The sequence below is a fragment of the Amblyraja radiata genome, unplaced genomic scaffold, assembly GCF_010909765.2.
Source record: "Amblyraja radiata isolate CabotCenter1 unplaced genomic scaffold, sAmbRad1.1.pri S43, whole genome shotgun sequence".
Classification (NCBI taxonomy): Eukaryota; Metazoa; Chordata; class Chondrichthyes; order Rajiformes; family Rajidae; genus Amblyraja; species Amblyraja radiata.
Window position 1 is genome coordinate 4,544,994 of NW_022630150.1, and position 27,331 is coordinate 4,572,324.

The 27,331-nt window shown below is 52.9% G+C and overlaps 2 protein-coding genes across 3 annotated transcripts in view; both read left to right on the forward strand.

Annotated features, from left to right (window-relative positions):
• The first annotated feature begins 88 nt into the window (after positions 1-88).
• Positions 89-21,905, forward strand: LOC116969428. Its single transcript, XM_033016314.1, has 11 exons — positions 89-883; positions 5,623-5,685; positions 7,057-7,174; positions 11,184-11,272; positions 13,005-14,659; positions 15,676-15,817; positions 17,197-17,309; positions 18,870-18,929; positions 20,196-20,402; positions 20,733-20,848; positions 21,666-21,905. The coding sequence occupies exons 1-10, from the start codon at positions 796-798 to the stop codon at positions 20,769-20,771; spliced, it is 2,574 nt and encodes an 857-aa protein (XP_032872205.1). The 5' UTR covers positions 89-795; the 3' UTR covers positions 20,772-20,848; positions 21,666-21,905.
• A 2,739-nt stretch (positions 21,906-24,644) lies between these two features.
• Positions 24,645-27,331, forward strand: part of LOC116969446 (segment polarity protein dishevelled homolog DVL-3-like) — a 35,666-nt gene continuing 32,979 nt past the window's right edge. The window contains exon 1 of one of the 2 annotated variants that reach the window (XM_033016346.1): positions 24,645-24,945. In XM_033016346.1, the coding sequence (XP_032872237.1) occupies positions 24,785-24,945 (161 nt within the window). In that variant the 5' untranslated portion in view covers positions 24,645-24,784. The remainder of the gene's footprint in view (positions 24,946-27,331) is intronic. The other variant, XM_033016345.1, reaches the window with a different exon arrangement.

Here is a 27,331-nt window from a genome sequence, read left to right on the forward strand (position 1 = left end):
TTTATATTTATACCAAGTCCATTAACCTACACGCCTGCACGTCTTTGGAGCGTGGGAGGAAAGCGAAGACCTCGGAGAACGTGCAAACTCCGTACAGACAGCAACCATAGTCGGGATCGAACCCGGGTCACCGGCGCTGTGAGGCAGCAGCTCTACCCGCTGCACCGCCCTCTGATCAAAGTAAAATAACTAATCAGTAACATCACTTAGTCATTTATAGCTGGGGTATTTGCCCGATAACTAGATTATTGGGGCTAATTGTTTGGTGGTGGGAACTAATTTTAAACTTCAGTAGCTAGTTAAACTAGAGTAACTAGTTATTAAAGGTTAGTTGTTAACTGAACAAACTGCTCCGTAATCGATGGGAGTTTGTTGTCAATGTAGGGCAACTAGGGGTCATACGTGCAACTAACCGATTACCCCGGTAAATAGTTGACTAAGCAAGCTGCAGTAACGGATTGAAAACTAGCTGTTGGTCAGGGGGTTGTCCACTAACTCGTAACTGGAGAGTGACCAGCCTTTAACTCAGCGGTTCAGGCAGCATCCCTGGAGTAAAGGAACAGGTGACGTTTCGGGTCGAGACCCTTCTTCACACCCCATTTTGGAAGTCTTTCATGAGCTTGGTTTGGACGTGGCAGAGAGTGATCGGTCACTGGTTGAAGGGACAGAGTTACCTGGTGGTTTCGGAGAGCCGTCGGGGAGGGGGGAGTGATCCTGTCACAAGGGGTGTCCTGACTACATGGTTCTGAGGGACACTGGGTTACAGCCGCCCTGCAGCAGTCAGGACAAGAAGACATGCCGATTTGGTGGAGGCCGCCCAGGAAAGATGGCTGGCAGCTGACGCAGACGGAAACGCAGGCCGGGAAGAATCGAGTGAAGGAAGGTGAGAATGTAGATCGGTAATGTGGAGGAAGGAACTGCCGATGCTGGTTTAAACCGAAGATAGACACAAATAGCTCGGCGGGACAGGCAGCATCCCTGGACAATAGACAATCGGTGCAGGAGTAGAGGCCATTTGGCCCTTCCAGCCAGCACCGCCATTCAATGTGATCATTGCTGATCATCCCCAATCAGTACCCCGTTCCCTCCTTCTCCCCATATCCCCTGACTCTGCTATTTTTAAGAGCCCTATCTAGCTCTCTCTTGAAAGCATCCAGAGAACCGGCCTCCACCGTCCTCTGAGGCAGAGAATTCCACAGACTCACAACTCTCTGTGAGAAAAAGTGTTGTCTCGTCTCCGTTCTAAATGGCTTACTCCTTATTCTTAAACTATGTGTGGCCCCTGGTTCTGGACTCCCCCAACATCGGGAACATGTTACCTGCCTCTAGTGTGTCCAAGCCCTTAACAATCAATGGAGAGAAGGAATGGGTGACGTTTCGGGTCGAGACCAGGGACTCTGAGGGAGGGCCTCGACCTGAAACGTCACCCATTCCTTCTCTCCAGAGATGCTGCCTGTCCCGCTGTTACTCCAGCTTTTTGTGTCTATCTTCATTTAGAACAGTAACTCGGCTTTACATCCTTGCTTTTATATTCTAGTCATCTCGAAATGAATGTCAGTATTGCATTTACTCCCAACTCATAAGGTCATAAGTATTAGGCCATTCGGCCCATCAAGTCTACTCCGCCATTGAATCATGGTTGATCTATCTCTCCCCCCCCCCCCCTGACCCCCTTCTCCCCATAACCCTTGACACCCGTGCTAATCAAGAATCTATCTATCTCTGCTTTAAAAATATCCACTGACTTGTGGCCTCCACAGCCTTCTGTGGCAAAGAATTCCACAGATTCACCACCCACTAACTAAAGAATGTCCTTCTCATCTCCTTCCTAAAGGAACGTCCTTTAATTCTGAGGCTGTGCCCTCTGGTCCTAGACTCTCCCACTAGTGGAAACATCCTCTCCATATCCACTCTATCCAGGCCTTTCACTATTTGGTACATTTCAATAAGGTCCCCCCTCATTCTTTTAAACTCCAGCGAGTACAGGCCCAGTGCCGTCAAATACGCCCATCATAAGTTCATACGCTCATCATACGCCCACTCATTCCTGGTAGACAAAGGTGCTGGAGAAACTCAGCGGGTGCAGCAGCATCTATGGAGCGAAGGAAATAGGCAACGTTTCGGCCCGAAACCCTTCGGGTTTCGACCCGAAACGTTGCCTATTTCCTTTGGGTTTCGGCCCGAAACGTTGCCTATTTCCTTCGCTCCATAGATGCTGCTGCACCCGCTGAGTTTCTCCAGCACTTTTGTCTACCAAAAACATACAGGTTTGGTGTGCGTGTGAATTGTCCCCAGTGTGGGTAGGATAGTGTTCGCTCCATAGATGCTGCCGCACCCGCTGAGTTTCTCCAGCACTTTTGTCTACCTTCGATTTTCCAGCATCTGCAGTTCCTTCTTAAACACTCCTTCCTGAGATCATTCTTGTAAACCTCCTCTGGACCCTCTCCAGAGCCAGCACATCCTCCCTTAGTTATGGTGCCCAAATATTGCTCACAATACTCTAAGTGCGGCCTGACCTGCGGCCTTATAGAGCCTTAGCATTAGTTCAAGTTCAAGTGAGTTTATTGTCATGTGTCCCTGTATAGGACAATGAAATTCTTGCTTTGCTTCAGCACAACAGAACATAGTAGGCATTTACTACAAAACAGATCAGTGTGTCCATATACCATAATATAAATATATACACACATGAATAAATAAACTGATAAAGTGCAAATAACAGAAAATGGGTTGTTAATAATCAGAGTTTTGTCCGAGCCAGGTTTAATAGCCTGATGGCTGTGGGGAAGTAGCTATTCCTGAACCTGGTCGTTGCAGTCTTCAGGCTCCTGTACCTTCTACCTGAAGGTAGCAGGGAGATGAGTGTGTGGCCAGGATGGTGTGGGTCTTTGATGATACTGCCAGCCTTTTTGAGGCAGCGACTGCGATAAACCCCCTCGATGGAAGGAAGGTCAGAGCCGGTGATGGACTGGGCAGTGTTTACTACTTTTTGTAGTCTTTTCCTCTCCAGGGCGCTCAAGTTGCCGAACCAAGCCAACGATGCAACCGGTTCCGATACATCCCTGTTTTTGTATTCGAACCCTCTTGAAATAAATGCGAGCGTTGCATTTGCCGCCGACTCAACCTGCAGTAAAATTGAACTGCAGATGCTGGTTTATACCAAAGATAGACACAAAGTGCTGGAGTAATTCAGTGAGTCTTTAGCATCTGTAGAGAAAATGGGCAGTGACGTTTCACATCGGGACCCTTCTTCAGAAGCATTTAAAGGTCAGCAAAAAATAACTAAGAGATTAATTAAGACGGGGAAAATAGACTATGAAAGGAATTTAGCGAACAACATAAAAACTAATAGTAAGAGTTTTTATAGCTATATAAAAAGAAAAAGGGTGGCTAAGGTGAACGTTGGTCCATTGGAGGGTGAGACTGGAGAGTTGTTGGTGGGGAACATGGAAATGGCAAAGGCATTAAACGAGTATTTTGTATCAGTCTTCACCATAGAAGACACAAAAAATATTCCAACGCTGGATAAACAGGGGGCGGTAGGAATGGAGGAGCTAAATACTATTAAGATCACCAAGGAGGTGGTATTAGGGAAATTAATGAGACTGAAGGAGGATAAATCCCCTGGGCCTGATGGATTACATCCAAGGGTCTTGAGGGAGATAGCGGTGGGGATTGTGGATGCATTGGTGATAATTTTCCAAAACTCCCTGGAGGCAGGAACGGTCCCAGTGGATTGGAAAATGGCCAATGTAACACCTATATTTAAAAAAGGAAGTAAACAGAAGGCGGGTAACTATAGACCGGTTAGTCTAACATCGGTGGTGGGTAAAATGTTAGAGACAATTATTAAAGAAACACTAACGGGGCACTTGGATAAACATGACTTCATCGGACAGAACCAGCATGGTTTTGTGAAGGGGAAGTCCTGTTTAACGAATCTGCTCGAATTCTTTGAGGAAGTAACAACCCGGGTGGATAAAGGGGAACCGGTGGATGTGGTATACTTGGACTTCCAAAGGCTTTTGACAAGGTGCCACATAAGAGACTATTGCTAAAAATAAAAAATTATGGGATTGGGGGTAATATATTAGCATGGGTAGAGGATTGGCTAACAAATAGGAAGCAGAGAGTGGGGATAAATGGTTCATACTCGGGATGGCAACCGGTAACTAGCGGGGTTCCGCAAGGGTCGGTGCTGGGACCCCAGTTGTTCACAATTTATATAAATGATTTGGAGGAAGGAACCAAGTGTAATATATCAAAATTTGCGGACGATACAAAAATGGGAGGAAAAGTAGGGGATGAGGAGGATAGGAAGAGTCTGCAAAAGGATATAGATAAGCTAGGTGAGTGGGCAACAACTTGGCAGATGAAATTTAATACTAATAAATGTGAAGTCATTCACTTTGGGAAAAAAATTGATAGGGCAAGTTATTTTCTAAATGAGGAGGAGCTGCGTTGTAATGCAACGCAAAGGGATCTAGGGGTATTAGTACATGAATCACTAAAGGTTAGTATGCAGGTGCAGCAAGCAATCAGGAAGGCCAATGGAGTTTTGGCCTTTATTGCTAGGGGGATTGAGTATAAAAACACGGAGGTCTTGCTGCAGCTGTACACAGTATTAGTGAGACCACATTTGGAATACTGTGTACAGTTCTGGGGTCCATACTTAAGAAAGGATGTACTAGCCCTGGAGGCAGTGCAGCGAAGGTTTACAAGATTAATTCCTGCAATGAGGGGATTGACATATGAGGAAAGGTTAAGTAGGCTGGAACTCTACTCTTTGGAGTTTAGAAGAATGAGAGGCGATCTCATTGAAACATATAAGATCGTGAGGGGCCTTGATCGGGTGGATGCACCGAGGATGTTCCCAATGATCGGGGAAACTAGAACTAGGGGACATAGTTGCAGAATAAGGGGGGGCTCTTTTAAAACTGAGATGAGGAAGAACTTCTTCACCCAGAGGGTGGTTAATTTATGGAATTCACTGCCCCAGGGAGCAGTGGAAGCAGAAACTTTAAATATAATTAAGACTAAAATAGATGTTTTTTTAGCTGCCAAGGGGATAAGGGGCTACGGGGAGAGGGCAGGGATATGGACCTAGGTATGGTTAGTATAGTAAGACCTGAGTGATCTCCTGGACAAGTGTCGATCGCCTGGATTGGGGTCGGAGAGGAATTTCCCGGATTTTTTTCCCGAATTGGACCTGGGTTTTTATCCGGTTTTTTGCCTCCCCCAGGAGATCACGAGGTTCTTGGGGTGGAGAGGGGTGATAGCGGTATAAAGGGGAGGGTAGTGTCTTGTGTTCTGTGTCTTGTGTCTACTGTTTGTGGGTAAGTGTGTCTGTTTAGTGTTCAGCCATGAGCGAATGGCGGTGCGGGCTCGACGGACCTGGTGGTCTACTCTCGCACCTACTTTCTATGTTTCTATGTTTCTATGTTTCAGACTCCAAACATTTTGTGTCTATCTGCAAATTAATCTTTTAGGAATCCTGCACCAGCACTCCCAAGTCCTTTTGCGCCTCTGTTTTCTGAATCCTCTCCTCTCCCCATTTAGAAAGTAGGGTCTACACCTTTATTCCTTCGACCAAATGATTTCTCTTCCATTTCCTCCCTGCAGTTTGCCAGAAGTTCCAGATTCTGGGAGACCAAACAGTCGCGCACGTCTTACAGGAACAGGAAGGTGAGTGGAGGTGTGTGCGTGTGTGCGTGTGTGTGTGCGTTTGTGTGTGTGTGCGCGTGTGTGTGCGTGCGTGTGTGCATGCGTGTGTGTGTGCGTGTGTTTTGTGTGTGTGTTTGTGTGTGTGCGTGTGTGTGTGCGTGCGTGTGTGTGTGTTTTGTGTGTGTGTGCGCGTGTGTGTGTGCGTGTGTGTGTGCGTGTGTGTTTGTGTGCGTGTGTGTGTGCGCGTGTGTGTGCGTGCGTGCGTGTGTGTGTGTTTTGTGTGTGTGCGCGTGTGTTTGTGTGCGCGCGTGTGTGCGTGCGTGTGTTTTGTGTGTGCGCGCGTGTGTGTGTGCGCGTGTGTGTGTGTGCGCGTGTGTGTGTGCGTGTGTGTGTATTTTGTGTTTGTGTGCGTGTTTGCGTGTGTGTGCGTGCGTGTGTGTGTTTGTGCGTGTGTGTGTTTTGCGTGTGTGTGCGCGTGTTTTGTGTGTGTGCGCGTGTGTGTGTGCGTGCGTGTGTGTGTTTGTGTGTGTGTGTTTGTGCGTGTGTGTGTGCGTGTGTGTGTGTTTGCGTGATCCTTCTTCAGACTGTAGAGGAACAGCGCGCAAACAGGCCCTTCGGCCCACTGAGTCCGCACCGACCAGCGGTCACCCGTTCACACACTAGTTTAGTTTCGAGATACAGCACGGAAACAGGCCCTTCGGCCCACCAAGTCCGTGCCGACCAGCGATCACCCCGTACACTAACACTGCCCGACCCACTAGGGACAATTTACAATTTTACTGAAGCCAATTAACCTACAAGCCATCACGTATTTGGAATCTGGGCGGAAACCGGTGCACCCGGAGAAAACCCACGCGGTCACAGGGAGAACGTGAAAACCCATTTTCGGCCCCATTTCCGTAACCGGCTTCCGTCTCCGCACCAAAGATCCCGTAGCGGAGTAAAGATACTAGTGCGGAGATGGAAGCCGGTTACGGAAACATCCTCGTAAAAATCTTCTGCACATTTTCAGAATTTTAATTTATTAACACAAACTGTTCCCCCGCAACGTTGATTACACTGCGGGTCGGGTGGGGTCCGGTTACTAAAATGGATGACAAAAAGGCCCACGTTCCGCTACGTTGCGTACTACACGTCAGCCCATTGCATTTAGAAGGAGTGGTCTATCTTGCTCCGCTATAGGATCTTTGCTCACCTGCGCCCCCCCCCCCCCTCACCTGCGGCCGATCGCCTCACCTGTGTGAATGGTCTTATGGTTGGCCAGGTTGCCCCTGTAGCGGAAGGCAGCCCGGCAGGTGATGCCGAATACAAGGCTGCCCGCGTCGCCCTCACCTACACCTGTGCTAGTACCTGTCCCGTGTTACCTGGTGACCAGTGTCCTTCCTCCTGCAGTCGAGGAGCACCTGGCTGGCAACAAGCAGAAGGCCCGGCAGGACCAGCAGAGCCTGAAGGTGGCCCTGACTCTGCAGGAGCAGGAGGATGCACACAGCTGCGATCCCGACACACCCAGGTGAGGTGCTTCAGCGGTAGCAGCAGAATTAGGCCATTCGGCCCATCCAGTCTTCTCCGCCATTCAATCGCGGCTGATCTTTCTTTCTTTTTAAATCTTTTTATTAGTTTTTTTCCAAAAAACAAAAACAAAACAAAAAGAATAATGATAAACATAACAATGTATTGATACATGGGGATCAGGATTACATTAATAACAGGTATAACCTAAATATGAGCCCTGTATCAAAATACACATTGAATATAGACCTCCCGGTCTCTAAGGGGGGATCTTATAGAAACTTACAAAATTCTTAAGGGGTTGGACAGGTTAGATGCAGGAAGATTGTTCCCGATGTTGGGGAAGTCCAGAACAAGGGGTCACAGTTTAAGGATAAGGGGAAATCCTTTAGGACCGAGATGAGTCTCACCGAGATTAGGAAAAAGGGAGATGCAACGAGACCTGGGTGTCATGGTTCACCAGTCATTGAAAGTAGGAATGCAGGTGCAGCAGGCAGTGAAGAAAGCGAATGGTATGTTAGCATTCATAGCAAAAGGATTTGAGTATAAGAGCAGGGAGGTTCTACTGCAGTTGTACAGGGTCTTGGTGAGGCCACACCTGGAGTATTGCGTACAGTTTTGGTCTCCTAATCTGAGGAAAGACATTCTTGCCATAGAGGGAGTACAGAGAAGGTTCACCAGACTGATTCCTGGGATGGCAGGACTTTCATATGAAGATAGACTGGATAGACTCGGCTTGTACACGCTAGAATTTAAAAGATTGAGGGGGATCTTATAGAAACTTACAAAATTCTTAAGGGGTTGGACAGGCTAGATGCAGGAAGATTGTTCCTGATGTTGGGGAAGTCCAGAACAAGGGGTCACAGTTTAAGGATAAGGGGGAAATCTTTTAGGACCGAGATGAGAATAACATTTTTCACACAGAGAGGGGTGAATCTGTGGAATTCTCTGCCACAGAAGGTAGTTGAGGCCACAGTTCATTGGCTATATTTAAGAGGGAGTTAGATGTGGCCCTTGTGGCTAAAGGGATCAGGGGGTATGAAGAGAAGGCAGGGATGGGATACTGAGTTGGATGGTCAGTTATTAAAGATGGGATAGCAGCACATTTGGAAAGTGGTGAAATCATTGGACAAAGTCAGCATGGATTTACGAAAGGTAAATCATGTCTGACGAATCTTATAGAATTTTTCGAGGACGTAACTAGTAGAGTGGATAGAGGAGAACCAGTGGATGTGGTGTATCTGGACTTCCAGAAGGCTTTCGACAAGGTCCCACATAATAAGAGATTAGTATACAAACTTAAAGCACACGCTATTGGGGGTTCAGTATAGAGAACTGGCTGGCAAACGAAGCAAAGAGTAGGAGTAAACGGGTCCTTTTCACAATGGCAGGCAGTGACTAGTGGGGTACCGCAAGGCTCAGTGCTGGGACCCCAGCTATTTACAATTTATATTAATGATCTGGATGAGGGAATTGAAGGCAATATCTCCAAGTTTGCGGATGACACTAAGCTGGGGGGCAGTGTTAGCTGTGAGGAGGATGCTAGGAGACTGCAAGGTGACTTGGATAGGCTGGGTGAGTGGGCAAATGTTTGGCAGATGCAGTATAATGTGGATAAATGTGAGGTTATCCACTTTGGTGGCAAAAACAGGAAAGCAGACTATTATCTAAATGGTGGCCGATTAGGAAAAGGGGAGATGCAGCGAGACCTGGGTGTCATGGTATCAGGGGGTATGGAGAGAAGGCAGGTACGGGATACTGAGTTGGATGATCAGCCATGATCATATTGAATGGCGGTGCAGGCTCGAAGGGCCGAATGGCCTACTCCTGCACCTATTTTCTATGTATCTATGTATCAGCCATGATCATATCGAATGGCGGTGCAGGCTCGAAGGGCCGAATGGCCTACTCCTGCACCTATTTTCTATGTTTCTATGAATGGTGGTGCAGGCTCGAAGGGCCGAATGGCCTACTCCTGCACCTATTGTCTATGTTTCTATGTTAATATAGTTAAATGTTTAAAAGAAAACGTACATATGTAGAGAAAAAACCACAAAGATAAAAGGGAAAAAAAGAGAAAAAAGGAGGAAACAAAACCGCCCTAAACTAGAGGGAAAAAAAAAATCTATCTCTCCCTCCCTCCCAACCCCATTCTCCCGCGGTGCTGGCTCGAAGGGCCGAATGGCCTACTCCTGCGCCTATTGCCTTCTCCCCGTAACCCCTAACACCCGTACTAATCAAGAACCTGTGAGAAGGAACTGCAGGCGCTGGATAAAATCGATGGTGGACACAAAAGGCTGGAGTAACTCAGTATGTATTCAGTATTTACTGTAATGTCATTTTAACTGAGTACTTACATACACAGATGAAACAAAAACATTGTTTCTCAATCAGTTCCCATCAGTGCGGTTAATAAAAACAGAATAAATACATATAGCTTTAAAAAAAATTAAAATGACCATATCTAAAATAGGCCTAAAAATCGAAATAAAAACATTCAGACCGAAGTGGCTTTGCTTTGACAGGTGCCTAGATATCAAAGTATGGGCGAGGTTAGATATGTTGGTGTATGATATATGGGGAGGTGCACAGTCCGTTAACCAGCGGGTGAGGCAGCATCTATGGAGAGAAGGAATGGGTGACGTTTCGGGTCGTGACGATTCCTTCCCTCCTTAGATGCTGCCTCACCCGCTGAGTTACTCCAGCCTTTTGTGTCAAGAATCTATCTATGTCCTCCTTAAAAATATCCACTGACTTGTGGCCTCCACAGCCGTCTGTGGCAAAGAATTCCACAGATCCACCACCCTCTGACTAAAGAACTTCCTCCTCATCTCCTTCCTAAAAGAACTTCCTTTAATTCTGAGGCTGTGACCTCTGGTCCCAGACTCTCCCACTAGTGGAAACATCCTCTCCACATCCAGGCCTTTCACGATTCTATACGTTTCAATGAGGTCCCACCCCTCATTCTTCTAAACTCCAGCGAGCACAGGCCCAGTGCTGTCAAACGCTCATGAATAACGTCGCCCAGTCCTTCTCTCCAGAGATGCTGCCTCACCCGCTGAGTAACCCCAGCATTTTGTGTCTACCTTCAATGGAAGGGGGACAAAAATGCTGGAGTAACTCAGCGGGACAGGCAGCATCTCTGGAGAGAAGGAATTGGCGACGTTTCATATAAACATAGAAACGTAGAAAATAGGTGCAGGAGTGGGCCATTCGGCCCTTCGAGCCTGCACCGCCATTCAATATGATCATGGCTGATCATCCAACTCAGTATCCTGTACCTGCCTTCTCTCCATACCCCCTGATCCCTTTAGCCACAAGGGCCACATCTAACACCCTCTTAAATATAGCCAATGAACTGTGGCCTCAACTACCTTCTGTGGCAGAGAATTCCAGAGATTCACCACTCTCTGTGTGAAAAATGTTTTCCTCATCTCGGTCCTAAAAGATTTCCCCCTTATCCTTAAACTGTGTGGCCCCTAGTTCTGGACTTCCCCAACATCGGGAACAATCTTCCTGCATCTAGCCTGTCCAACCCCTTAAGAATTTTGTACGTTTCTATAAGATCCCCCCTCAATCTTCTAAATTCTAGCGAGTACAAGCCGAGTCTATCCAGTCTTTCTTCATATGAAAGTCCTGACATCCCAGGAATCAGTCTGGTGAACCTTCTCTGCACTCCCTCTATGGCAAGAATGTCCTTCCTCAGATTAGGAGACCAAAACTGTACGCAATACTCCAGGTGTGGTCTCACCAAGACCCTGTACAACTGCAGTAGAACCTCCCTGCTCCTACACTCAGATCCTTTTGCTATGAATGCTAACATGCCATTCGCCTTCTTCACTGCCTGCTGCACCTGCATGCCTACCTTTAATGACTGGTGTACCATGACACCCAGTTTGCGTGTGCTGGTCTGGGCTGCTGCCTCCAGCTGTGCTGCTGGTTTGATGGTGATACAAGTGATGCTGTTGACCTCTCGCCTGGCTCCAACTCTGCACCCTCTCTCTCCGCAGCAAGGAGATGGAGATGGCGTCTGGACCTTCGGGGGAGACAGTGCTGTGGGCCGGGGAGAATGAGGAGCCGGCAGGACGGAGAGACGAAGGTAAACGCAACTCCCCGGAGCAAAGTTCCCGTTCCCTCCCACTGCCCAACGATGTTGCCCTGTCACACACACAATCACATATAGGGTGATTTCACGAAAGGTCACTGGAGCGTAGTTCCCCACCATGTGACCGAAAATTTTAACTGGGGGACAAGCGTCACTTCCGGTACATGTTAGTGAATGGGAAAACACGCACTTTCACACCCGTTAAAAACATCGAAAACGGCCCGTTTTTGAGCTGCAATTTACTGAGCCAGTCGGGGTGACCGTGAGGCACAGCTACCTAAATTTACAGTAAAAAAAAAAGATAGAAACTAAGGTAAATACAAGAGGGAGCTGAAGGGGCAAAATAAGCGGAAGTTGATAGCGGACATTTTTCGTGGAGATTTAAAGATCCAAAATATCGGGAATTACCGCGTTTGCTCGCTGCATTTCATCAAAATTAAGGCATTATTGGCTTTGTTATCTTTATTCATTTGTTAGATGAAAAGTATTAAAAGTTAGAAATCCTTCAGTAAAATTGCAAAATCGCCCATGGTTCTCGGGTGGGTTTTAACATGCAAAATGAACACGCTTCTGAAGCTCCATTCACCATTAAAATATCCGTGAATCATAAATGCGTCTTGAAATAAATTTTACTCAGATGCAAGCTAAGGAATGGGATAATTGTCAGCTGTTCATTTGACAAAATCAGGACATTTTTTGGCTAATAATAAAATGTCCTGATTTTGTCAAATGAACAGCTGACAATTATACCATTCCTTAGCTTGCATCTGAGTTAAAATTTTCGGTCACGTGGTTGAGGATCTACGCTCCAGTGACCTTTCGTGAAATCACCCTATACAATTATAAAAGGACTGGTCAAGCTCGATGCAGGAAAAATGTTCCCAATGCTGGGCGAGTCCAGAACCAGGGGCCACACACAGTTTTAGAATATAGGGGGGAGGCCATTTAAGACTGAGGTGAGAAAAAACCTTTTTCAGTTGTGAATTTGTGGAATTCCCTGCCACAGAGGGCAGTGGAGGCCAAGTCACTGGATGGATTTAAGAGAGAGTTAGATAGAGCTCTAGGGGCTAGTGGAGTCAAGGGATATGGGGAGAAGGCAGGCACGGGTTATTGATAGGGGACGATCAGCCATGATCACAATGAATGGCGGTGCTGGCTCGAAGGGCCGAATGGCCTCCTCCTGCACCTATTTTCTATGTTTCTATCTCACGATGACATTATTTACCAGAGGACCTAAGCCGTAGAAAATAGGAGTAGGCCATTCGGCCCTTCGAGCCAGCACCACCATTCTATAGGATCATTTAAACTCCAGCGAGTACAGGCCCAGTGCCGACAACGCGTGTGATGGATTCACCCACTCATTCCTGGGATAGACCTCCTCTGGACCCTCTCCATTCCCTGATCCCCAACCAGTCTGAAGAAGGGTCTCGCCCAGAAACGTCACCCATTCCTTCTCTCCAGAGACGCTGACTGTCCCGCTGAGTTTCTCCAGCATTTTTGTCTATCCACACACACTGTCATTGCTGCTGCTTGAAAACTCCCTGCAGTTCTAGTCTAACAGTCAGCTCAGGATATCCCCTTCTGCCTTAATCACTCACCTTGCCGTTCTTCTTTTCCCTCCATCCTTCCATGCCTCTCTGTCTCTCTCTCGCCTTCTCTCCCTCCTCCCCCATCTCCTCCCACCCCCTCCCTCTCCCCCTCTCTCCGCTTCTCTCCCTCTCTGCAGTCTTCATACTGTGTGATCGGCCCCGATCTCGCCACCCGTTTGTTGCGCGACCCTCCCCGTGCGAGGAGCCGGGCGGAGCGGATGGCGACCAGCGCCCAGCCCCGGGACCACCTCGGTACCAGACCCCCACCTCCGCGCTGGCCCCCCGCCACCCTCGCCAACGCGGGGAGCCCGTCTGGAGGCCGCGGGGCGTCGCCGAGCGGCGCGGAGTCCGGCCCGCCGTCACCGACAGAGACCGGGGCGAGGGGGGCTCCCGGGACGGCCCCAGGGAGCGCCGCTCTGATCGGAACGCCGCCTCGGACTCGGAGGCTCGGCCGAGGCGCCGCCGGCAGCAGAGACGGGGACCCAGGGACGGGGGGCGGGCGATGTCGGAGGTGGGACGACGGCCCCGGCACGGTAAAGACCGGAATCACCAGCGCACGGCGGCGGAGATGGACACCGGCTCCAGCCGGCACCTCCTCACCGTCGACCCCCGGAGCGAAAACCTCCATCACTCCCCTCTCAACCCTCCTGAGGGGCCACGGCAGGATAGGTGGAAGGATGCGAATGGCCCTCGCCCATTGGCTACGGAAGAGAAGAACGCCCAACGCTCATTGGATGAGCAGAAGCATCCCCATCACCGATTGGCCGCCAATGAGAAGCAGGTCCGTCACCCATTGGTCAATGGGAAGCACGGCCAACACCCATTGGCTGTTGAGAGACAAGTCCATCGCCCAATGGCTGATCAGAGAAACGTCCATCACCCATTGGCTAATGAGAAGCAGGACCGTCAGCCATTGGCCAATGGGAAGCACGGCAATCACCCATTGGCCGTTGAGAGACAAGTGCGTTACCCAATGGCTGATCAGAGAAACATCCATCACCCATTGGCTGTTGAGAGACAAGTCCGTTACCCAATGGCTGATCAGAGAAAGGTCCATCACCCATTGGCTGTTGAGGGACAAGTCCATCGCCCATTGGCTAGTGGGAAGCAGGTCCGTCAGCCATTGGCTGCTGACCAGAAGCGTGTCCATTGGCCGCAGGCGGTTGGCTGGAACCAAGATGGCCGCCCGTTGCCCGGCAACCCCGCGGCAGCTTGGGTCCCTGCAGCAGGCGGACGCGGACATCCTCTCCGTCCGGGGGCCGCGGCAGTGGACGGTGGTGGCCCCCCCACGCGCGGCAAGGCCCGGGTCAAGCAGGTCCACTTCCGGCTGTCCCCCCCTCCAGCCTCCGGCCAAAACCCATCGGCCAACCAGACAACCCAACCGCCATTGGACACAAGGGCCGAGCAAGCCAGGCTCCCATTGGCCAGCCGTCCGAAGCGGGTCCACTTCCCATTGGACAAGGAGAGCGACGGCCAGCGGCCATTGGCCTTCGACCACCCCCCGGCCCAATTGGCCACGTCGGCCGGGCCACCGAACGCCATCCAATACGAGCTGGGCAGCAAGGAGGCGGAGGCCATCATCGACTATGTGGCGGTCAAGCGGAGCGAGGGGGGGGCTTTGTCCTGGTCCCCGAAGCCCCCCCCCAGCTCACCAGCTCATCGCCACTCGCCGCAGGCAGCAGAGGGCCGACGGCAGCCCGCGAGGGGGCCCGCTAGCAGGAGCAACGATGGGCCGAACGGCGCGGTGGACAGACCCCGGGCAGAGAAGACAGCGGCGGTGAGCAGGCACAAGGTGAACTGAGGATTGTATTCACTGGCGTTTAGAAGGATGAGTGGGAGGGGGGGAGATCTTATAGAAACATATAAAATTATAAAAGGACTGGACAAGCTAGATGCAGGAAAAATGTTCCCAATGTTGGGCGAGTCCAGAACCAGGGGCCACACACACAGTCTTGGAATAAAGGGGTCGGCCATTTAAGACTGAGGTGAGGAAAAACTTTTTCTCCTAGTGAGTTGTGAATTTGTGGAATTCCCTGCCACAGAGGGCAGTGGAGGCCAAGTCACTGGATGGGTTTAAGAGAGAGTTAGATAGAGCTCTAGGGGCTGGTGGAGTCAAGGGATATGGGGAGAAGGCAGGAAATGGTTACTGATAGGGGACGATCAGCCATGATCACAATGAATGGCGGTGCTGGCTCGAAGGGCCGAATAGCCTCCTCCTGCACCTATTTTCTATGTTTCTATAAGGAGGGGAGAGGGGGGGGAGGGTGGGGGTGAGTGGAGGCTGGGAAAGGGCTATATCTTGTGGTTGGAGAGATGCCAAGAAATGGGTGGGTGGTCTTTGGTGCGTTTAGAAGGATGAGGGGGCACCTCATTGAAACGTACAGAATAATGAAAGGTCTGGATAGAGTGGATGTGGAGAGGTTGTTTCCACTGGTGGGAGAGTCTAGGACCAGAGGACACAGCCCCAGAATTAAATGATGTCCCTTTAGGGAGGAGATGAGGAGGAATTTCTTTGGTCAGAGGGTGGTGAATCTGTGGGATTCGTTTGCCACAGACGGCTGTGGAGGCCACAAGTCAGTGGACATTTTTAAGGCAGAGAGAGATAGATTCTTGATTAGTGCGGGTGTCGGGGGTTATGGGGAGAAGGCAGGAGAATGGGATTGAGTGGGGGGGGGTGGACTCGATGGGCCGAATGGCCTAATTCTACTCCTGTAACTTGTAACAATGGAGCGGTCCACGTGGGTTTAGCGCAAGGTGAAGCCAACTTGCGATGGCCCTTCCTCTGACGCTCCCACCTCCCTCCTCCAGGTGCTGGGGGGCGGAGGGGTGGCCGCGAGCAGCCCCCGGCGGGAGGGGCCCCTGGACCCCCGGAGACGGGACGGTGCGGCCAGGAGGGACGGCCCCCACAGACGGGCACAGTCGGCAGACCCGGATCACCAGCGGGCACAAGGTACGGGAGGGGGGAAGTAACCTGGGGGGGAGGGGGTGCCCACCCAACTCCTTGGCCCCTCCCAGACCATTCCCCTCTTCCCACCTGATTTCTCCCTTCCCCTCCTCACCCCTCCCTTCCCCTCCTCAACCCTCCCTTCCCTCCCATCTCCCTCCCCCTTTCTGCCCCTCCCAGCCCATCAGAGGGCGGTGGAGGCCGGTTCTCTGGATGCTTTCAAGAGAGAGCTAGATAGGGCTCTTAAAGATAGCGGAGTCAGGGGATATGGGGAGAAGGCAGGAACGGGGTACTGATTGGGGATGATCAGCCATGATCATATTGAATGGCGGTGCTGGCTCGAAGGGCCGAATGGCCTCTACTCCTGCACCTATTGTCTATTGTCTATCAACACCCCTCCCCTAATTCTACCCCTTCCTCCTCCCTCCCCCAATTCCCTCCCCCCCCCCTTTCTTCCCTGAACTTTGTGACCCAATGCCACCCCTCTATGCCCACCCCCACCCCTTTCCAGCCCAATCCTGCCTGTACCCCCCATTCCTGCCCCCTCCAGGCACATTTCCTCCTTCCCCCCCACCTTTCACTCTGTCCCCTCCCCAGTCCACATCACCCCCACCCCTTCGCCCATCTCTTGTTGTCCCCCACACTCCTCCCCCCCCTCCCTGACCGTCTCTGTGTAAGGTAGACACAAAACGCTGGAGTAACTCAGCGGGACAGGCAGTGTCTCTGGAGAGACGGAACGGGCGACGTTTCGAGTCGAGACGCTGCGTGTCATAGACATAGAAACATAGACAATAGGTGCAGGAGTAGAGGCCATTCGGCCCTTCGAGCCTGCACTATTCGCCATTCAATATGATCATGGCTGATCATCCAACTCAGTATCCCATCCCTGCCTTCTCTCCATACCCCCTGATCCCTTTAGCCACAAGGGCCACATCTAACTCCCTCTTAAATATAGCCAATGAACTGTGTGGCCTCAACTACCTTCTGTGGAAGAGAATTCCACAGATTCACCGCTCTCTGTGTGTGACAAAAAATTTTTTTCCACATCTCGGTCCTAAAAGATTTCCCCCTTATCCTTAAACTGTGTGGCCCCTTGTTCTGGACTTCCCCAACATCGGGAACAATCTTCCTGCATCTAGCCTGTCCAACCCCTTAAGAATTTTGTACGTTTCTATAAGATCCCCCCTCAAACTTCTGAATTCTAGCGTGAGCTGTCCCACTGAGTTCCTCCAGCGCTTTGCGTCAGCCTTCGATTTTAAACCAGCGTCTGCAGTTCCTTCCTGTTCGTATCGATGTTCGTGCCACTGGCCCGGATGAAAATGTGGGGGGGGGGGGGCTGTACCTCTGTGTAACCCGTGTTATCTGTCACCCTCTCACCCCCACAGATGACAGGTGGGACCCGGCAGCCGACAAGGGAAGGGGCCCAGAAAACGGCCTCACCGCCAACCCCTGGTGCAGCGATCACACGCTCAAGGCCATGCAAGCAGTCGAACTGCGGGTGGGTGACCTGCCTCTCTCCCCCCCCCTCCTTCACCCCTCCCTCTTCACCCCTCCCTCTTCACTCCCCCCCTCTCCCCCCCTCTCCTCTCTTCCCCTCCCCTCTTCACCCCCTCTCTTTCCCCCCCTCTCTCCCCCCCTCCTCTCCCCCCCTCTCATCTCCCCCCCTCTCATCTCCCCCCACTCTCTACCCTCCCCTCTCCTCCCCCCCCCTCTCTCTCCCCCTTCTCCTCTCCCCCTCTCATCTCCCCCCCCTCTCCTCTCCTCCCCCCCTCTCTTCTCCCCCCCTTCTCCTCTCCCCTCTCATCTTCCCCCCTCTCTTCCCCTCTCCCCCCCCTCTTCCCCCATCTCCCCTCCCTCTCCTAGCGCTCCACTGCTGGCTGTGGGGTGGGTGATAACGAGTTATACAAATGGTGAAACTCAACAGACCGACAGTGAAACTAGCACGAAGACCAGGGTGGGGGGAGGGGATGGAGAGAGAGAGAGAGGGAGAGGGGGGGAAGCAAGGGTAACTTGAAGTTAGAGAAGTCAATGTTCATACCGCTGGGATGTAAGCTGCCCAAGCGGGGGTGGGAGATTGCAACCTTCATGTGATCCGCCCTGTTTTGACTAATAATAATAATAATAATGGATGGGATTTATATAGCGCCTTTCTAATACTCAAGGCGCTTTACATCGCATTATTCATTCACTCCTCAGTCACACTCGGTGGTGGTAAGCTACTTCTGTAGCCACAGCTGCCCTGGGGCAGACTGACGGAAGCGTGGCTGCCAATCTGCGCCTACGGCCCCTCCGACCACCACCAATCACTCACACACATTCACACACATTCACACACAGGCAAAGGTGGGTGAAGTGCCTTGCCCAAGGACACAACGACAGTATGCACTCCAAGCGGGATTCGAACCGGCTACCTTCCGGTCGCCAGCCGAACACTTAGCCCATTGTGCCATCTGTCGTCCGAAACAAAGACTAATGCAATCAACCCGGCGTGCACAATCAAATAAGATCAAATAGAACAATTTGTCCTACAACTTTAGGCTGTGCATGCCTTAGGCAAGAAGAGGAAACACTTTTTCTCACAGAGAGTTGTGAGTCTGTGGAATTCTCTGCCTCAGAGGGCGGTGGAGGCCGGTTCTCTGGATGCTTTCAAGAGAGAGCTTGATAGGGCTCTTAAAGATAGCGGAGTCAGGGGATATGGGGAGAAGGTAGGAACGGGGTACTGATTGGGGATGATCACATTGAATGGCGGTGCTGGCTCGAAGGGCCGAATGGCCTCTACCCCTGCACCTATTGTCTATTGTCTATAGGAAGAAGCTGCCCAAGCAAAACATGAGGTGCTGTTCCTCCAATTTGCGCTGGGCCTCACTCTGACATTAGAGGAGGCCCAGGACAGAAAGGTCAGTGTGGGAATGGGAGGGGGAGTTGAAGTGATCACCAGGAGGTTTAGAAGCACTCTGTGTCCTTTTGTGTGTTAACTGTTTGTCTATTCAGACATAGAAACAGCTCTTTGTTTCTACGCCTGCGCTGATTCCTCTCTCCTTCTCCTTCCCCGCGCCAGAAAGCTCAACTGCGAAAGGCAAGGACAGCTGGCCGACACCTTCAGCTAGCCCAGGACGAGGTGAGTGACCCTTACCCGGGAACGATTCACCCCCCACCCACCCCTCGCCCACTCTCAAATAAGGGACAAAAGGTCAAAATGCGGGACAAATTCCCCACGGCAATTCGTTGACCGACTGGGCCGTGGCTGGGTGAATGATGAGTTGGCCCCGGGTGCTGGACTGCACACACATAGCCCAGCCCGGCGGGCCAGCTGAGGAGTTTTGGCCCGGGGGTCCGCGCGCAAAGTCCGGCGCCCCGTCCAACTCACGAACCGATGATCGGACATTCGGTAGAGTTGCTGCCTCACAGCGCTAGAGACCCGGGTTCGATCCCGACTACGGGTGCTGTCTGTATGGAGTTTGCACGTTCTCCCCGTGACCTCCGAGATCTTCGGTTTCCTTCCACACTATTAATTGATTAATTGGCTTGGTATAAATGTTAAAATTGTCCCTAGTGGGTGCGGGATAGTGTTAGTGTGCGTTGGAATGGTCAGACTCATCAGGCAACGGTGAAAGCAACAGGGGTCCTAAACTTTCTGAGGCACAACTTTCATCATTTTTCATCTTCTGTCAAGGAGAAGCTATACTTCACCCTGGTTAGACCTCATTTGGACTCCGCAGTTGCAGCATGGGACCCATACACAAATACAAAACATTTCTTCCATCGAACGTGTCCAAAGACAGGCAGCTCGATTTGTTACTAACACCTATGAGAGAGAAGCGAGTGTCACCAAACTTCTGAATTCTCTGGGGTGGAAGGAACCCTCTCCAAGACACACACACACGTGAAGCTCACCGTTTGACCCGTTTTTACAAAATGTTAAACGGTCAGCTCGACATAGACTACAAGGCCTACACCAAACCCAAACCAATTAGGAGCAGACGAGGGCATTCGATCCAATTTGTGATCCCAGCTACAAAGACAGATGTGTACAGCAATTCGTTCTTCCCCCGCACAATTAAAGCTTGGAATATTCTCCACCCAACTATAGTTACCCAACCAGATGCAACTACATTTAAAGTAGCTCTTTCTTCCCAATAACCCTTTCTGGCTTAAGCCCTCCCTTCACCACCTCCAGTTTAAATTCCATTTGGAATATTTTGGAGGACCAAGAAACCAAGAAACCAAGAATCGCTGGTCGGTGGGGACCCGGTGGGCCGAAGGGCCTGTTTCCGCGCTGTATCTCTAAACTAAACAGACTATCCCCTGGGGCAATGTGGGTCAGGGACAGTGTGTACGTGCGTGTGTGGGTCTGATCCCGGCGAATCTGTCTCCCTGCCGGCAGGAGTTTGCTCTGAATCTGCTGAGGGGGGAGATGATGGCGCTGAGCGTCCAGGAGCGGGAGATGGACCGGGAACGTCGGGATTCCAGGCCGGAGTGGGACCGGGATCGGAATCGCCAGGATTCCGAGCGTTCCATGGAGATGCCAGACGGGAAGAAGCGGGAGGCGGTCCGGAGCGACAGCCCCCCCTCCTCTGTGAATGTTGACTGGGTGAGTCTGTCCCACCCCGCCCCCCCACCCACCCCCACACAATAGCTCCCTCCCCCCCCCACCCCCATACAAGAGCTCCCCCGACCACCCTTGGTTGGTGGGTGCGGGGGTTGGTGGGTGGGTTGGGAGGATGAAGGGTGTTGGCGGGTGGGGGGAGCTGGGGGTGGGGTTGGATTGGTGGGAGGGGGGTTTGGAGATGGGGAGGGGGTTGGTGGGAAGAGGGAGCTGGGGGTGGGGGGGGGAGCTGGGGGTGGGAGCTGGGATGGGGGGGAAGCTGGGCTGATGCTGCATCCAGGGAGCTGACGAACCCCTTCTCCTCCCCACCCTCAGGCTGACGATGGGCAGATGTCGAGGCCGGCGTACTTCTGAACCAATGTCCGAGCGAGCGAGCGAGGGAGAGAGAGAGAGCACTGGGACCCTGCGGACAGCGATCCCTCACCGCGCCGGTGAGTGAACAGGCAGGCGTTCCCCCCCCCCCGGACATACACAGGCCGTCAGAGTGTAGAAACAGGGAGCTGCAATGTGGGTGGAAACCAGAAAACCCACACAGTCCCAGGGAGAACATAAAACTCAGTGCACCACGCACACACGCACGCACACACATAGATTAGATTAGATTAGATTAGATAGCCTTTATTGGCCTTTATATACACAGCCCATGATCAGGATAGAAGCCAGGTCTCTAGCTGTGAGGCAGTAGCTGCTTCCCGGTGCTGCCGTGTGTGTGTGGGCTGGGCTGGGCTGGGCTGGGCCGCGCTGGGCCAGGTTGTACCCCGTGTGTGTGTGTGTGTGTGTGGGCTGGGCCGGGCTGGGCTGGGCCGGGCTGGGCTGGGCCGGGCTGGGCCGGGCTGGGCTGGGCTGGGCCGGGCCGGGCTGGGCCAGGTTGTACCCCGTGTGTGTGTGTGTGTGGGCTGGGCTGGGCCGGGCTGGGCCGGGCCGGGCTGGGCCGGGCTGGGCTGGGCCGGGCCGGGCAGGGCCAGGTTGTACCCCGTGTGTGTGTGTGTGTGGGCTGGGCTGGGCTGGGCTGGGCCGGGCTGGGCTGGGCCGGGCTGGGCTGGGCTGGGCCGGGCCGGGCAGGGCCAGGTTGTACCCCGTGTGTGTGTGGGCTGGGCTGGGCTGGGCTGGGCTGGGCCGGGCCGGGCTGGGCTGTGCCGGGCTGGGCCGGGCTGGGCCGGGCTGGGCTGTGCCGGGCTGGGCCGGGCTGGGCTGGGCTGGGCCGGGCCAGGTTGAACCCGCTACTGATCGGAGACTCTTCTCTTCCAGGTGTGTGAGAGCGATGGAGAGTTGCAACCACAACGCGCGTCCCTGTGAATCCACGGCCCCCTCTACTGGGGCAAGGAAGCGCTGCAGCTGGGAAGGTGCAGGCAGCGACTTTATCAATAACCCATGCAGAGTCTTATTTAACTTGTTGAAAGTTATTTATTTTTGGTATAACCGAGTTTCTGTACATAACGAGAGGCTGTATATTTTTGTTCCATCAGAATAAATTGATGTATTCTTCTATCCTGTTGCAGGAGTGAGGGTTTACACGGGTACATCTTTAGGCTTTAGAGATACAGCGCGGAAACAGGCCCTTCGGCTCTCCGAGTCCGCACCGACTAGCGATCCCCCCCCACCCCCCCCCGTACACTAGCTCTGTCCTACACACACTGGGTCAATTTTACAACTTTACCAAAGCCAATTAACCCACAAACAAGGAAACCTGAGCACCCGGTGAAAACCCACACGGTCACAGGGAGAACGTACAAACTCCGTACAGGCAGCATCCGTGGTCAGGATCAAACCGGGGTCTCCGGTGCTGTGAGGCAGCAGCTCTACCCTTCCTTGCTATCCTGGTCTGGATAGGGCTCTTAAAGATAGCGGAGTCAGGGGATATGGGGAGAAGGCAGGCAAGGGTTATTGATTGGGGACGATCAGCCATGATCACATTGAAGGGCCGAATGGCCTCTTCCTGCACCTATTTTCTATGTTTCTATGTAATTTCAGGTAGTCCTTGCTTTCTCCCTCCTTCCCTTCCCCTTCCTAGCTCCCCCACAGCCCACTGTCTCTGCCTCTTCCTTTCTCCTTCCCGCCCCCCCCAGTCTGAAGAAGTGTCTCGACCCGAAACGTCGCTTCATAGATCCTGCCTCACCCGCTGAGTTTCTCCAGCATTTTTGTCGACCTTCGATTTCTCCAGCATCTGCAGTTCTTTCTTAAACGGTTATATGTCTGAGTTGAATTCTTATTCTGGGCTGGAGATGCAGCCAGTCACAAGGGGCTTCCCATAAACTCCCCCCCCCCCCCCAACCATCCCCCACCCCCTCCCTTGTACCCAATCCCCTCTAACCCAAGTGTAGGAAGGAACTGCAGGTGCTGGTTTACACCGAATATAGACACAAAATACTGGAGTAACTCAGCGGGGCAGGCAGCATCTCTGGAGAGAAGAAATGGGTGACTGTTTCTTCAAACAGGTCTCGACCCGAAACGTCACCCATTCCTTCTCTCCAGAGACGCCTCCTGTCCCGCTGAGTGACTCCAGTATTTTGTGTCCATCCCCTCTCCTCTCCCCCTGTTCCCAATCCCTCTACCCCCACCCCTTCTCCCTGCACCCATCTCCCTCAATCCCCCCTACTCCCCATCCTCTTCCCCTGGCACCCAATTCCATCTGCCCCCATCTCCCCATCCTCTCAAACCCACATCGCCCCCTCCCCCCAACTCTGTGTCTGAATCCGCCGTCTGGAAAAATTACAGTGCAGCAAATGACATGGTGTCACATATCTGCGGTTGCTGCATATTACAGGCCCACATGTCAGCTTTACTGTGGGTCACCACATCGTCTGAAGCTCCAGCTTCCCATCAGTCGCTCCCATCCCTGGGACACAACCCCCCCTCCATTACAGGAGCGAGCAGGCAGGACGATACATTGCCACGCTGATACATTCTGCTGGGATGGGCGCAGGCACATAACAATAAGGAGTAGAACGGAGATGAGGAAAAACTTTTTCACCCAGAGATTTGTGAATCTGTGGAATTCTCTGCCACAGAGGGCAGTGGAGGCCAATTCTCTGGATGCTTTCAAGAGAGAGTTAGATAGGGCTCTTAAAGATAGCGGAGTCAGGGGATATGGGGAGAAGGCAGGAACGGGGTACTGATTGTGGATGATCAGCCATGATCGCAGTGAATGACGGTGCTGGCTCGAAGGGCCAAATGGCCTCTACTCCTGCACCTATTGTCTATTGACTCGAGGCATCGTTTGTCCACTCCTCTCCACAGATGCTGCCTGACCCGCTGAGTTCCTCCAGCACTTTGTGCTGTGCTCACTGAAACGTTACTGCGCATCTGTACATCTTTTCAAAACACTCCCAATTTACATTTTAGTTCTGAGTGTGTTGTGTGTGTGTGTGTGTGTGTGTGTGTGTGTGTGTGTGTGTGTGTGTGTGTGTGTGTGTGTGTGTGTGTGTGTGTGTGTGTGTGTGTGTGTGAGCGAGCTCACATTCAAGAGTGAGCAAAAGCAAAATCAAAGAACTGCAGATGCTGATTTATCCCAAAGATGTACACAAAGTGCCGGAGTGACTCTCAGCGGGCCAGGCAGCATCTCTGGAGGGGGAAACAAAAGGGATTTCTCCACACATACTGCCTGGCCCGCCCAGTTCCTCCAGCACTCTGGTGTGTGTGTTTTTTTGTTAGTTTTTTGCTCCAGCATCTGCAGTTCCTTGTGTCTGTCCCATCGTTGGGTCGGGTATCCCCGTGACGTAATTGGAGTAGCGCGGTGACGTCACGGGAGGGTAACCCCCTCCCCCCGCACGGGCGGAGGCGTGGTGACGTCATGGGAGGGTAGACTCCCCACGGGCGGAGGCGTGGTGACGTCACGTGAGGGTAGCCCCCCCCCCCTCCCCCCGCACGGGCGGTGGCGTGATGACGTCTCACGTTGCTTGGGGTGGGGGAGGAGGAGGAGGGAGGGTAGAGCGATCACACGTTGACGCTGGTCCCCGTCCGACGCGGTTGCGTCAGACGCCGGGTGGAGTTGGGGAGGAGGGTGAGGGTGAGAGAGATCACGTTGACGCTGGTCCCCGCTCGACGCGGTTGCGTCAGACGCCGGGTGGAGTTGAGGGGGGGAGGGTGAGGGTGAGGGTGAGAGAGATCACGTTGACGCTGGTCCCCGCTCGGCGCGGTTGCGTCAGACGCCGGGTGGAGTTGGGGAGGAGGGGTGAGGGTGAGAGAGATCACGTTGACGCTGGTCCCCGCTCGACGCGGTTGCGTCAGACGCCGGGTGGAGTTGAGGAGGGTGAGTGGGGGGGGGGGGGAGCGCGCTCGAGCCGCAGGAGCAGCTGGAGCTCGAGCTCGAGCCCGGGGCCGTCCGTTAGTCCGCCCGCTCCCGCCATCGCCAACCGCCGCCCGCCGCCATGGCCGAGACCAAGATCATCTACCACATGGACGAGGAGGAGACGCCGTACCTGGTCAAGCTGCAGCTGCCCGCCGACAGGGTGACGCTCGCCGACTTCAAGCTGGTGCTCAACAAGCCCAACTACAAATTCTTCTTCAAGTCCATGGACCAGGACTTCGGGTAGGCGGCGGCGGCGGCGGCGGCGGCGAGGCCCGAGGGAGGAGGCCCGGGGTGTGTGTGGGGGGGGGGGGGAGAGTCCGTGACTGAGGGGAGAGCGGGCCCAAAACCCAACCTCGACCCCCGTCGACGGGCAGGGGGCTAGGCCCGAGGAGGAGGGAGGGGGGGCTCGGCCACGGCGTGGCTGGAGGGAGGATGGACGCCCCTTATCATCCATAATTCTCCCAGTAATCCCCCCCCCTCCCCATGGCCAGCAGCCCCCAATACCCCGTCCCCACCACTAAATCCCCTCAAACCCACCCAGTCCTCCGTCACCCCCAAATCCAACACCCATCCTGCCCCCCACACCCCAATCTATCATCTCCCCACCCTGGCTCCCCATCCATTCTGCCCCCCACCCCCCAATCCATCCAGTCCCCCGCCCCCCCCTGTCCATCTAGTCTTCACCCCCAAATCCCACACACACCCCCCTGTCCACCCTGCCCCCGTCCCCACCATCTCCCCCCATCTATTCTGCCCCCATCTTCCTGTTCATCCAGCCCCCACCCCTCGTCAATCTTGCCCCGTCACCCCCCAATCCATCCAGTCCCCGCCCCCCCCACCCCCACCCCCCCCCCCCTGTCCATCCAGTCTTCACCCCCAAATCCCACACCCACCCCCCCATCCATTCTGCCCCCCCATCCATCCTACCCCCCCCCCAATCCACCCTGTCCCCTTACCTCCCCATCCATCCTGCTCCCTTATCTCCCCCATCCATTCTGCCCCCCTCCCCCGTACATCCTGCCCCCCCCCCCCCAATCCACCCTGTCCCCTTACCTCCCCATCCATCCTGCTCCCTTATCTCCCCATCCATTCTGCCCCCCCCCCCCATCCTTCCTGCCCTCTATCCCTCTGAACCTTCTGAATTTTGTAGTCGGCAGGGCAGTACTCTGCACATCGCCAACTTGGACAATTTTTACATTTTATCAAGCCAATTAATAGATACAATTAACCTACAAACCCGCACGTCTTTGGAGTGTGGGGGGGAAACCGAAGATCTCGGAGAAAATCCACGCAGGTCATGGGGAGAGAACGTACAAACTCCATACAGACAGCACCCGTAGTCAGGGTCGAACCCAGATCTCTGGCGCTGCATTTTGCTGTAAGGCAGCAACTCTAACGATGTGCCACCGTGACTGCCCGTATCTCCCCCATCCACCCTGCCCCCCACCCCCCCATCCATTCTGCCACCCATTCATCCTGCCCCCCTCGCCCATCCGCACTTTCACCCTTTCCCCAATGCCCTGTATACCCTGCCCCAATCTTCTCTCAACCCCTTTATACGCAGGGCTTCCTCCGCTCATCGTCCTGAGCTTTTCACTGTAGACATGACAATCTAAAATTGGGGTTCCCAACCTTTTTCGTCCCGTTTACCCCATGGCAACTTTAATAACGCATAGCAATGTTGTTTCACTTATTTATGAACAACTAATGATGAACAGATACCGGTGTACCAGAACCAAACACAGTCAGTTAATGAGAAAAAAATATGTACAAATCCAGAATCAACAAATTCACCCCCTGAGTAAGCGAAATTTGACCCAGGTTGGGAACCCTTGATCTGAAAGGACCAAACCGAACCATCTCCCCTCACTCCCCCCCCACACACACACACCATCTCTGGCCCTTATGCCCACTCCCAAAATCCCTTTTCCACACCCCAACTTGCTTCAAGAGATATAATTAGGGCTAACAGAATAGACAATAGGTGCAGGAGTAGGCCATTCGGCCCTTCGAGCCAGCACCGCCATTCACTGTGATCATGGCTGATCATCCACAATCAGTACCCCGTTCCTGCCTTCTCACCATATCCCCTGGCACCGCTATCTTTAAGAGCCCTATCTAGCTTGAGGAATCGAGGGGTATGGGGGAGAAGGCAGGAACAGGGCACTGGTTTTCAAGATTCAAGAGAGTTTATTGTCATGTGTCCCTGATAGGACAGTGAAATTCTTGCTTTGCTTCAGCACAACAGAACATAGTTCCATTATTGAATGGCGGTGCTGGCTGGAAGTTTCTATGTTTTTCACTGTATCAAACTAATTTCCCCGCTTCCAGCCCCCCACCCTCCTGCAATGACCCCCCTCCCCCTCCCCCTCGCATAGGCACCCTCCTATGGATTCCCTCCCCCATGCAAACCTGTCCTCTCATTCCCCACTCAAACTTGTTTCCCCCACTCCAGGGCACACACAACCTTGCCTCTCAGCCCCCCTCCCCCCCACATTGCACTCTACTCACCCCCGGACTCTTGCCTCACCCCCCTCCCCTGGAAACCCCCTCTTCTTCGGTACTAACCCAGCACCCTGAGGAGGGTTGTCATGTCACCCTCCCAGTGTTGTTCCCCCACCTTCCT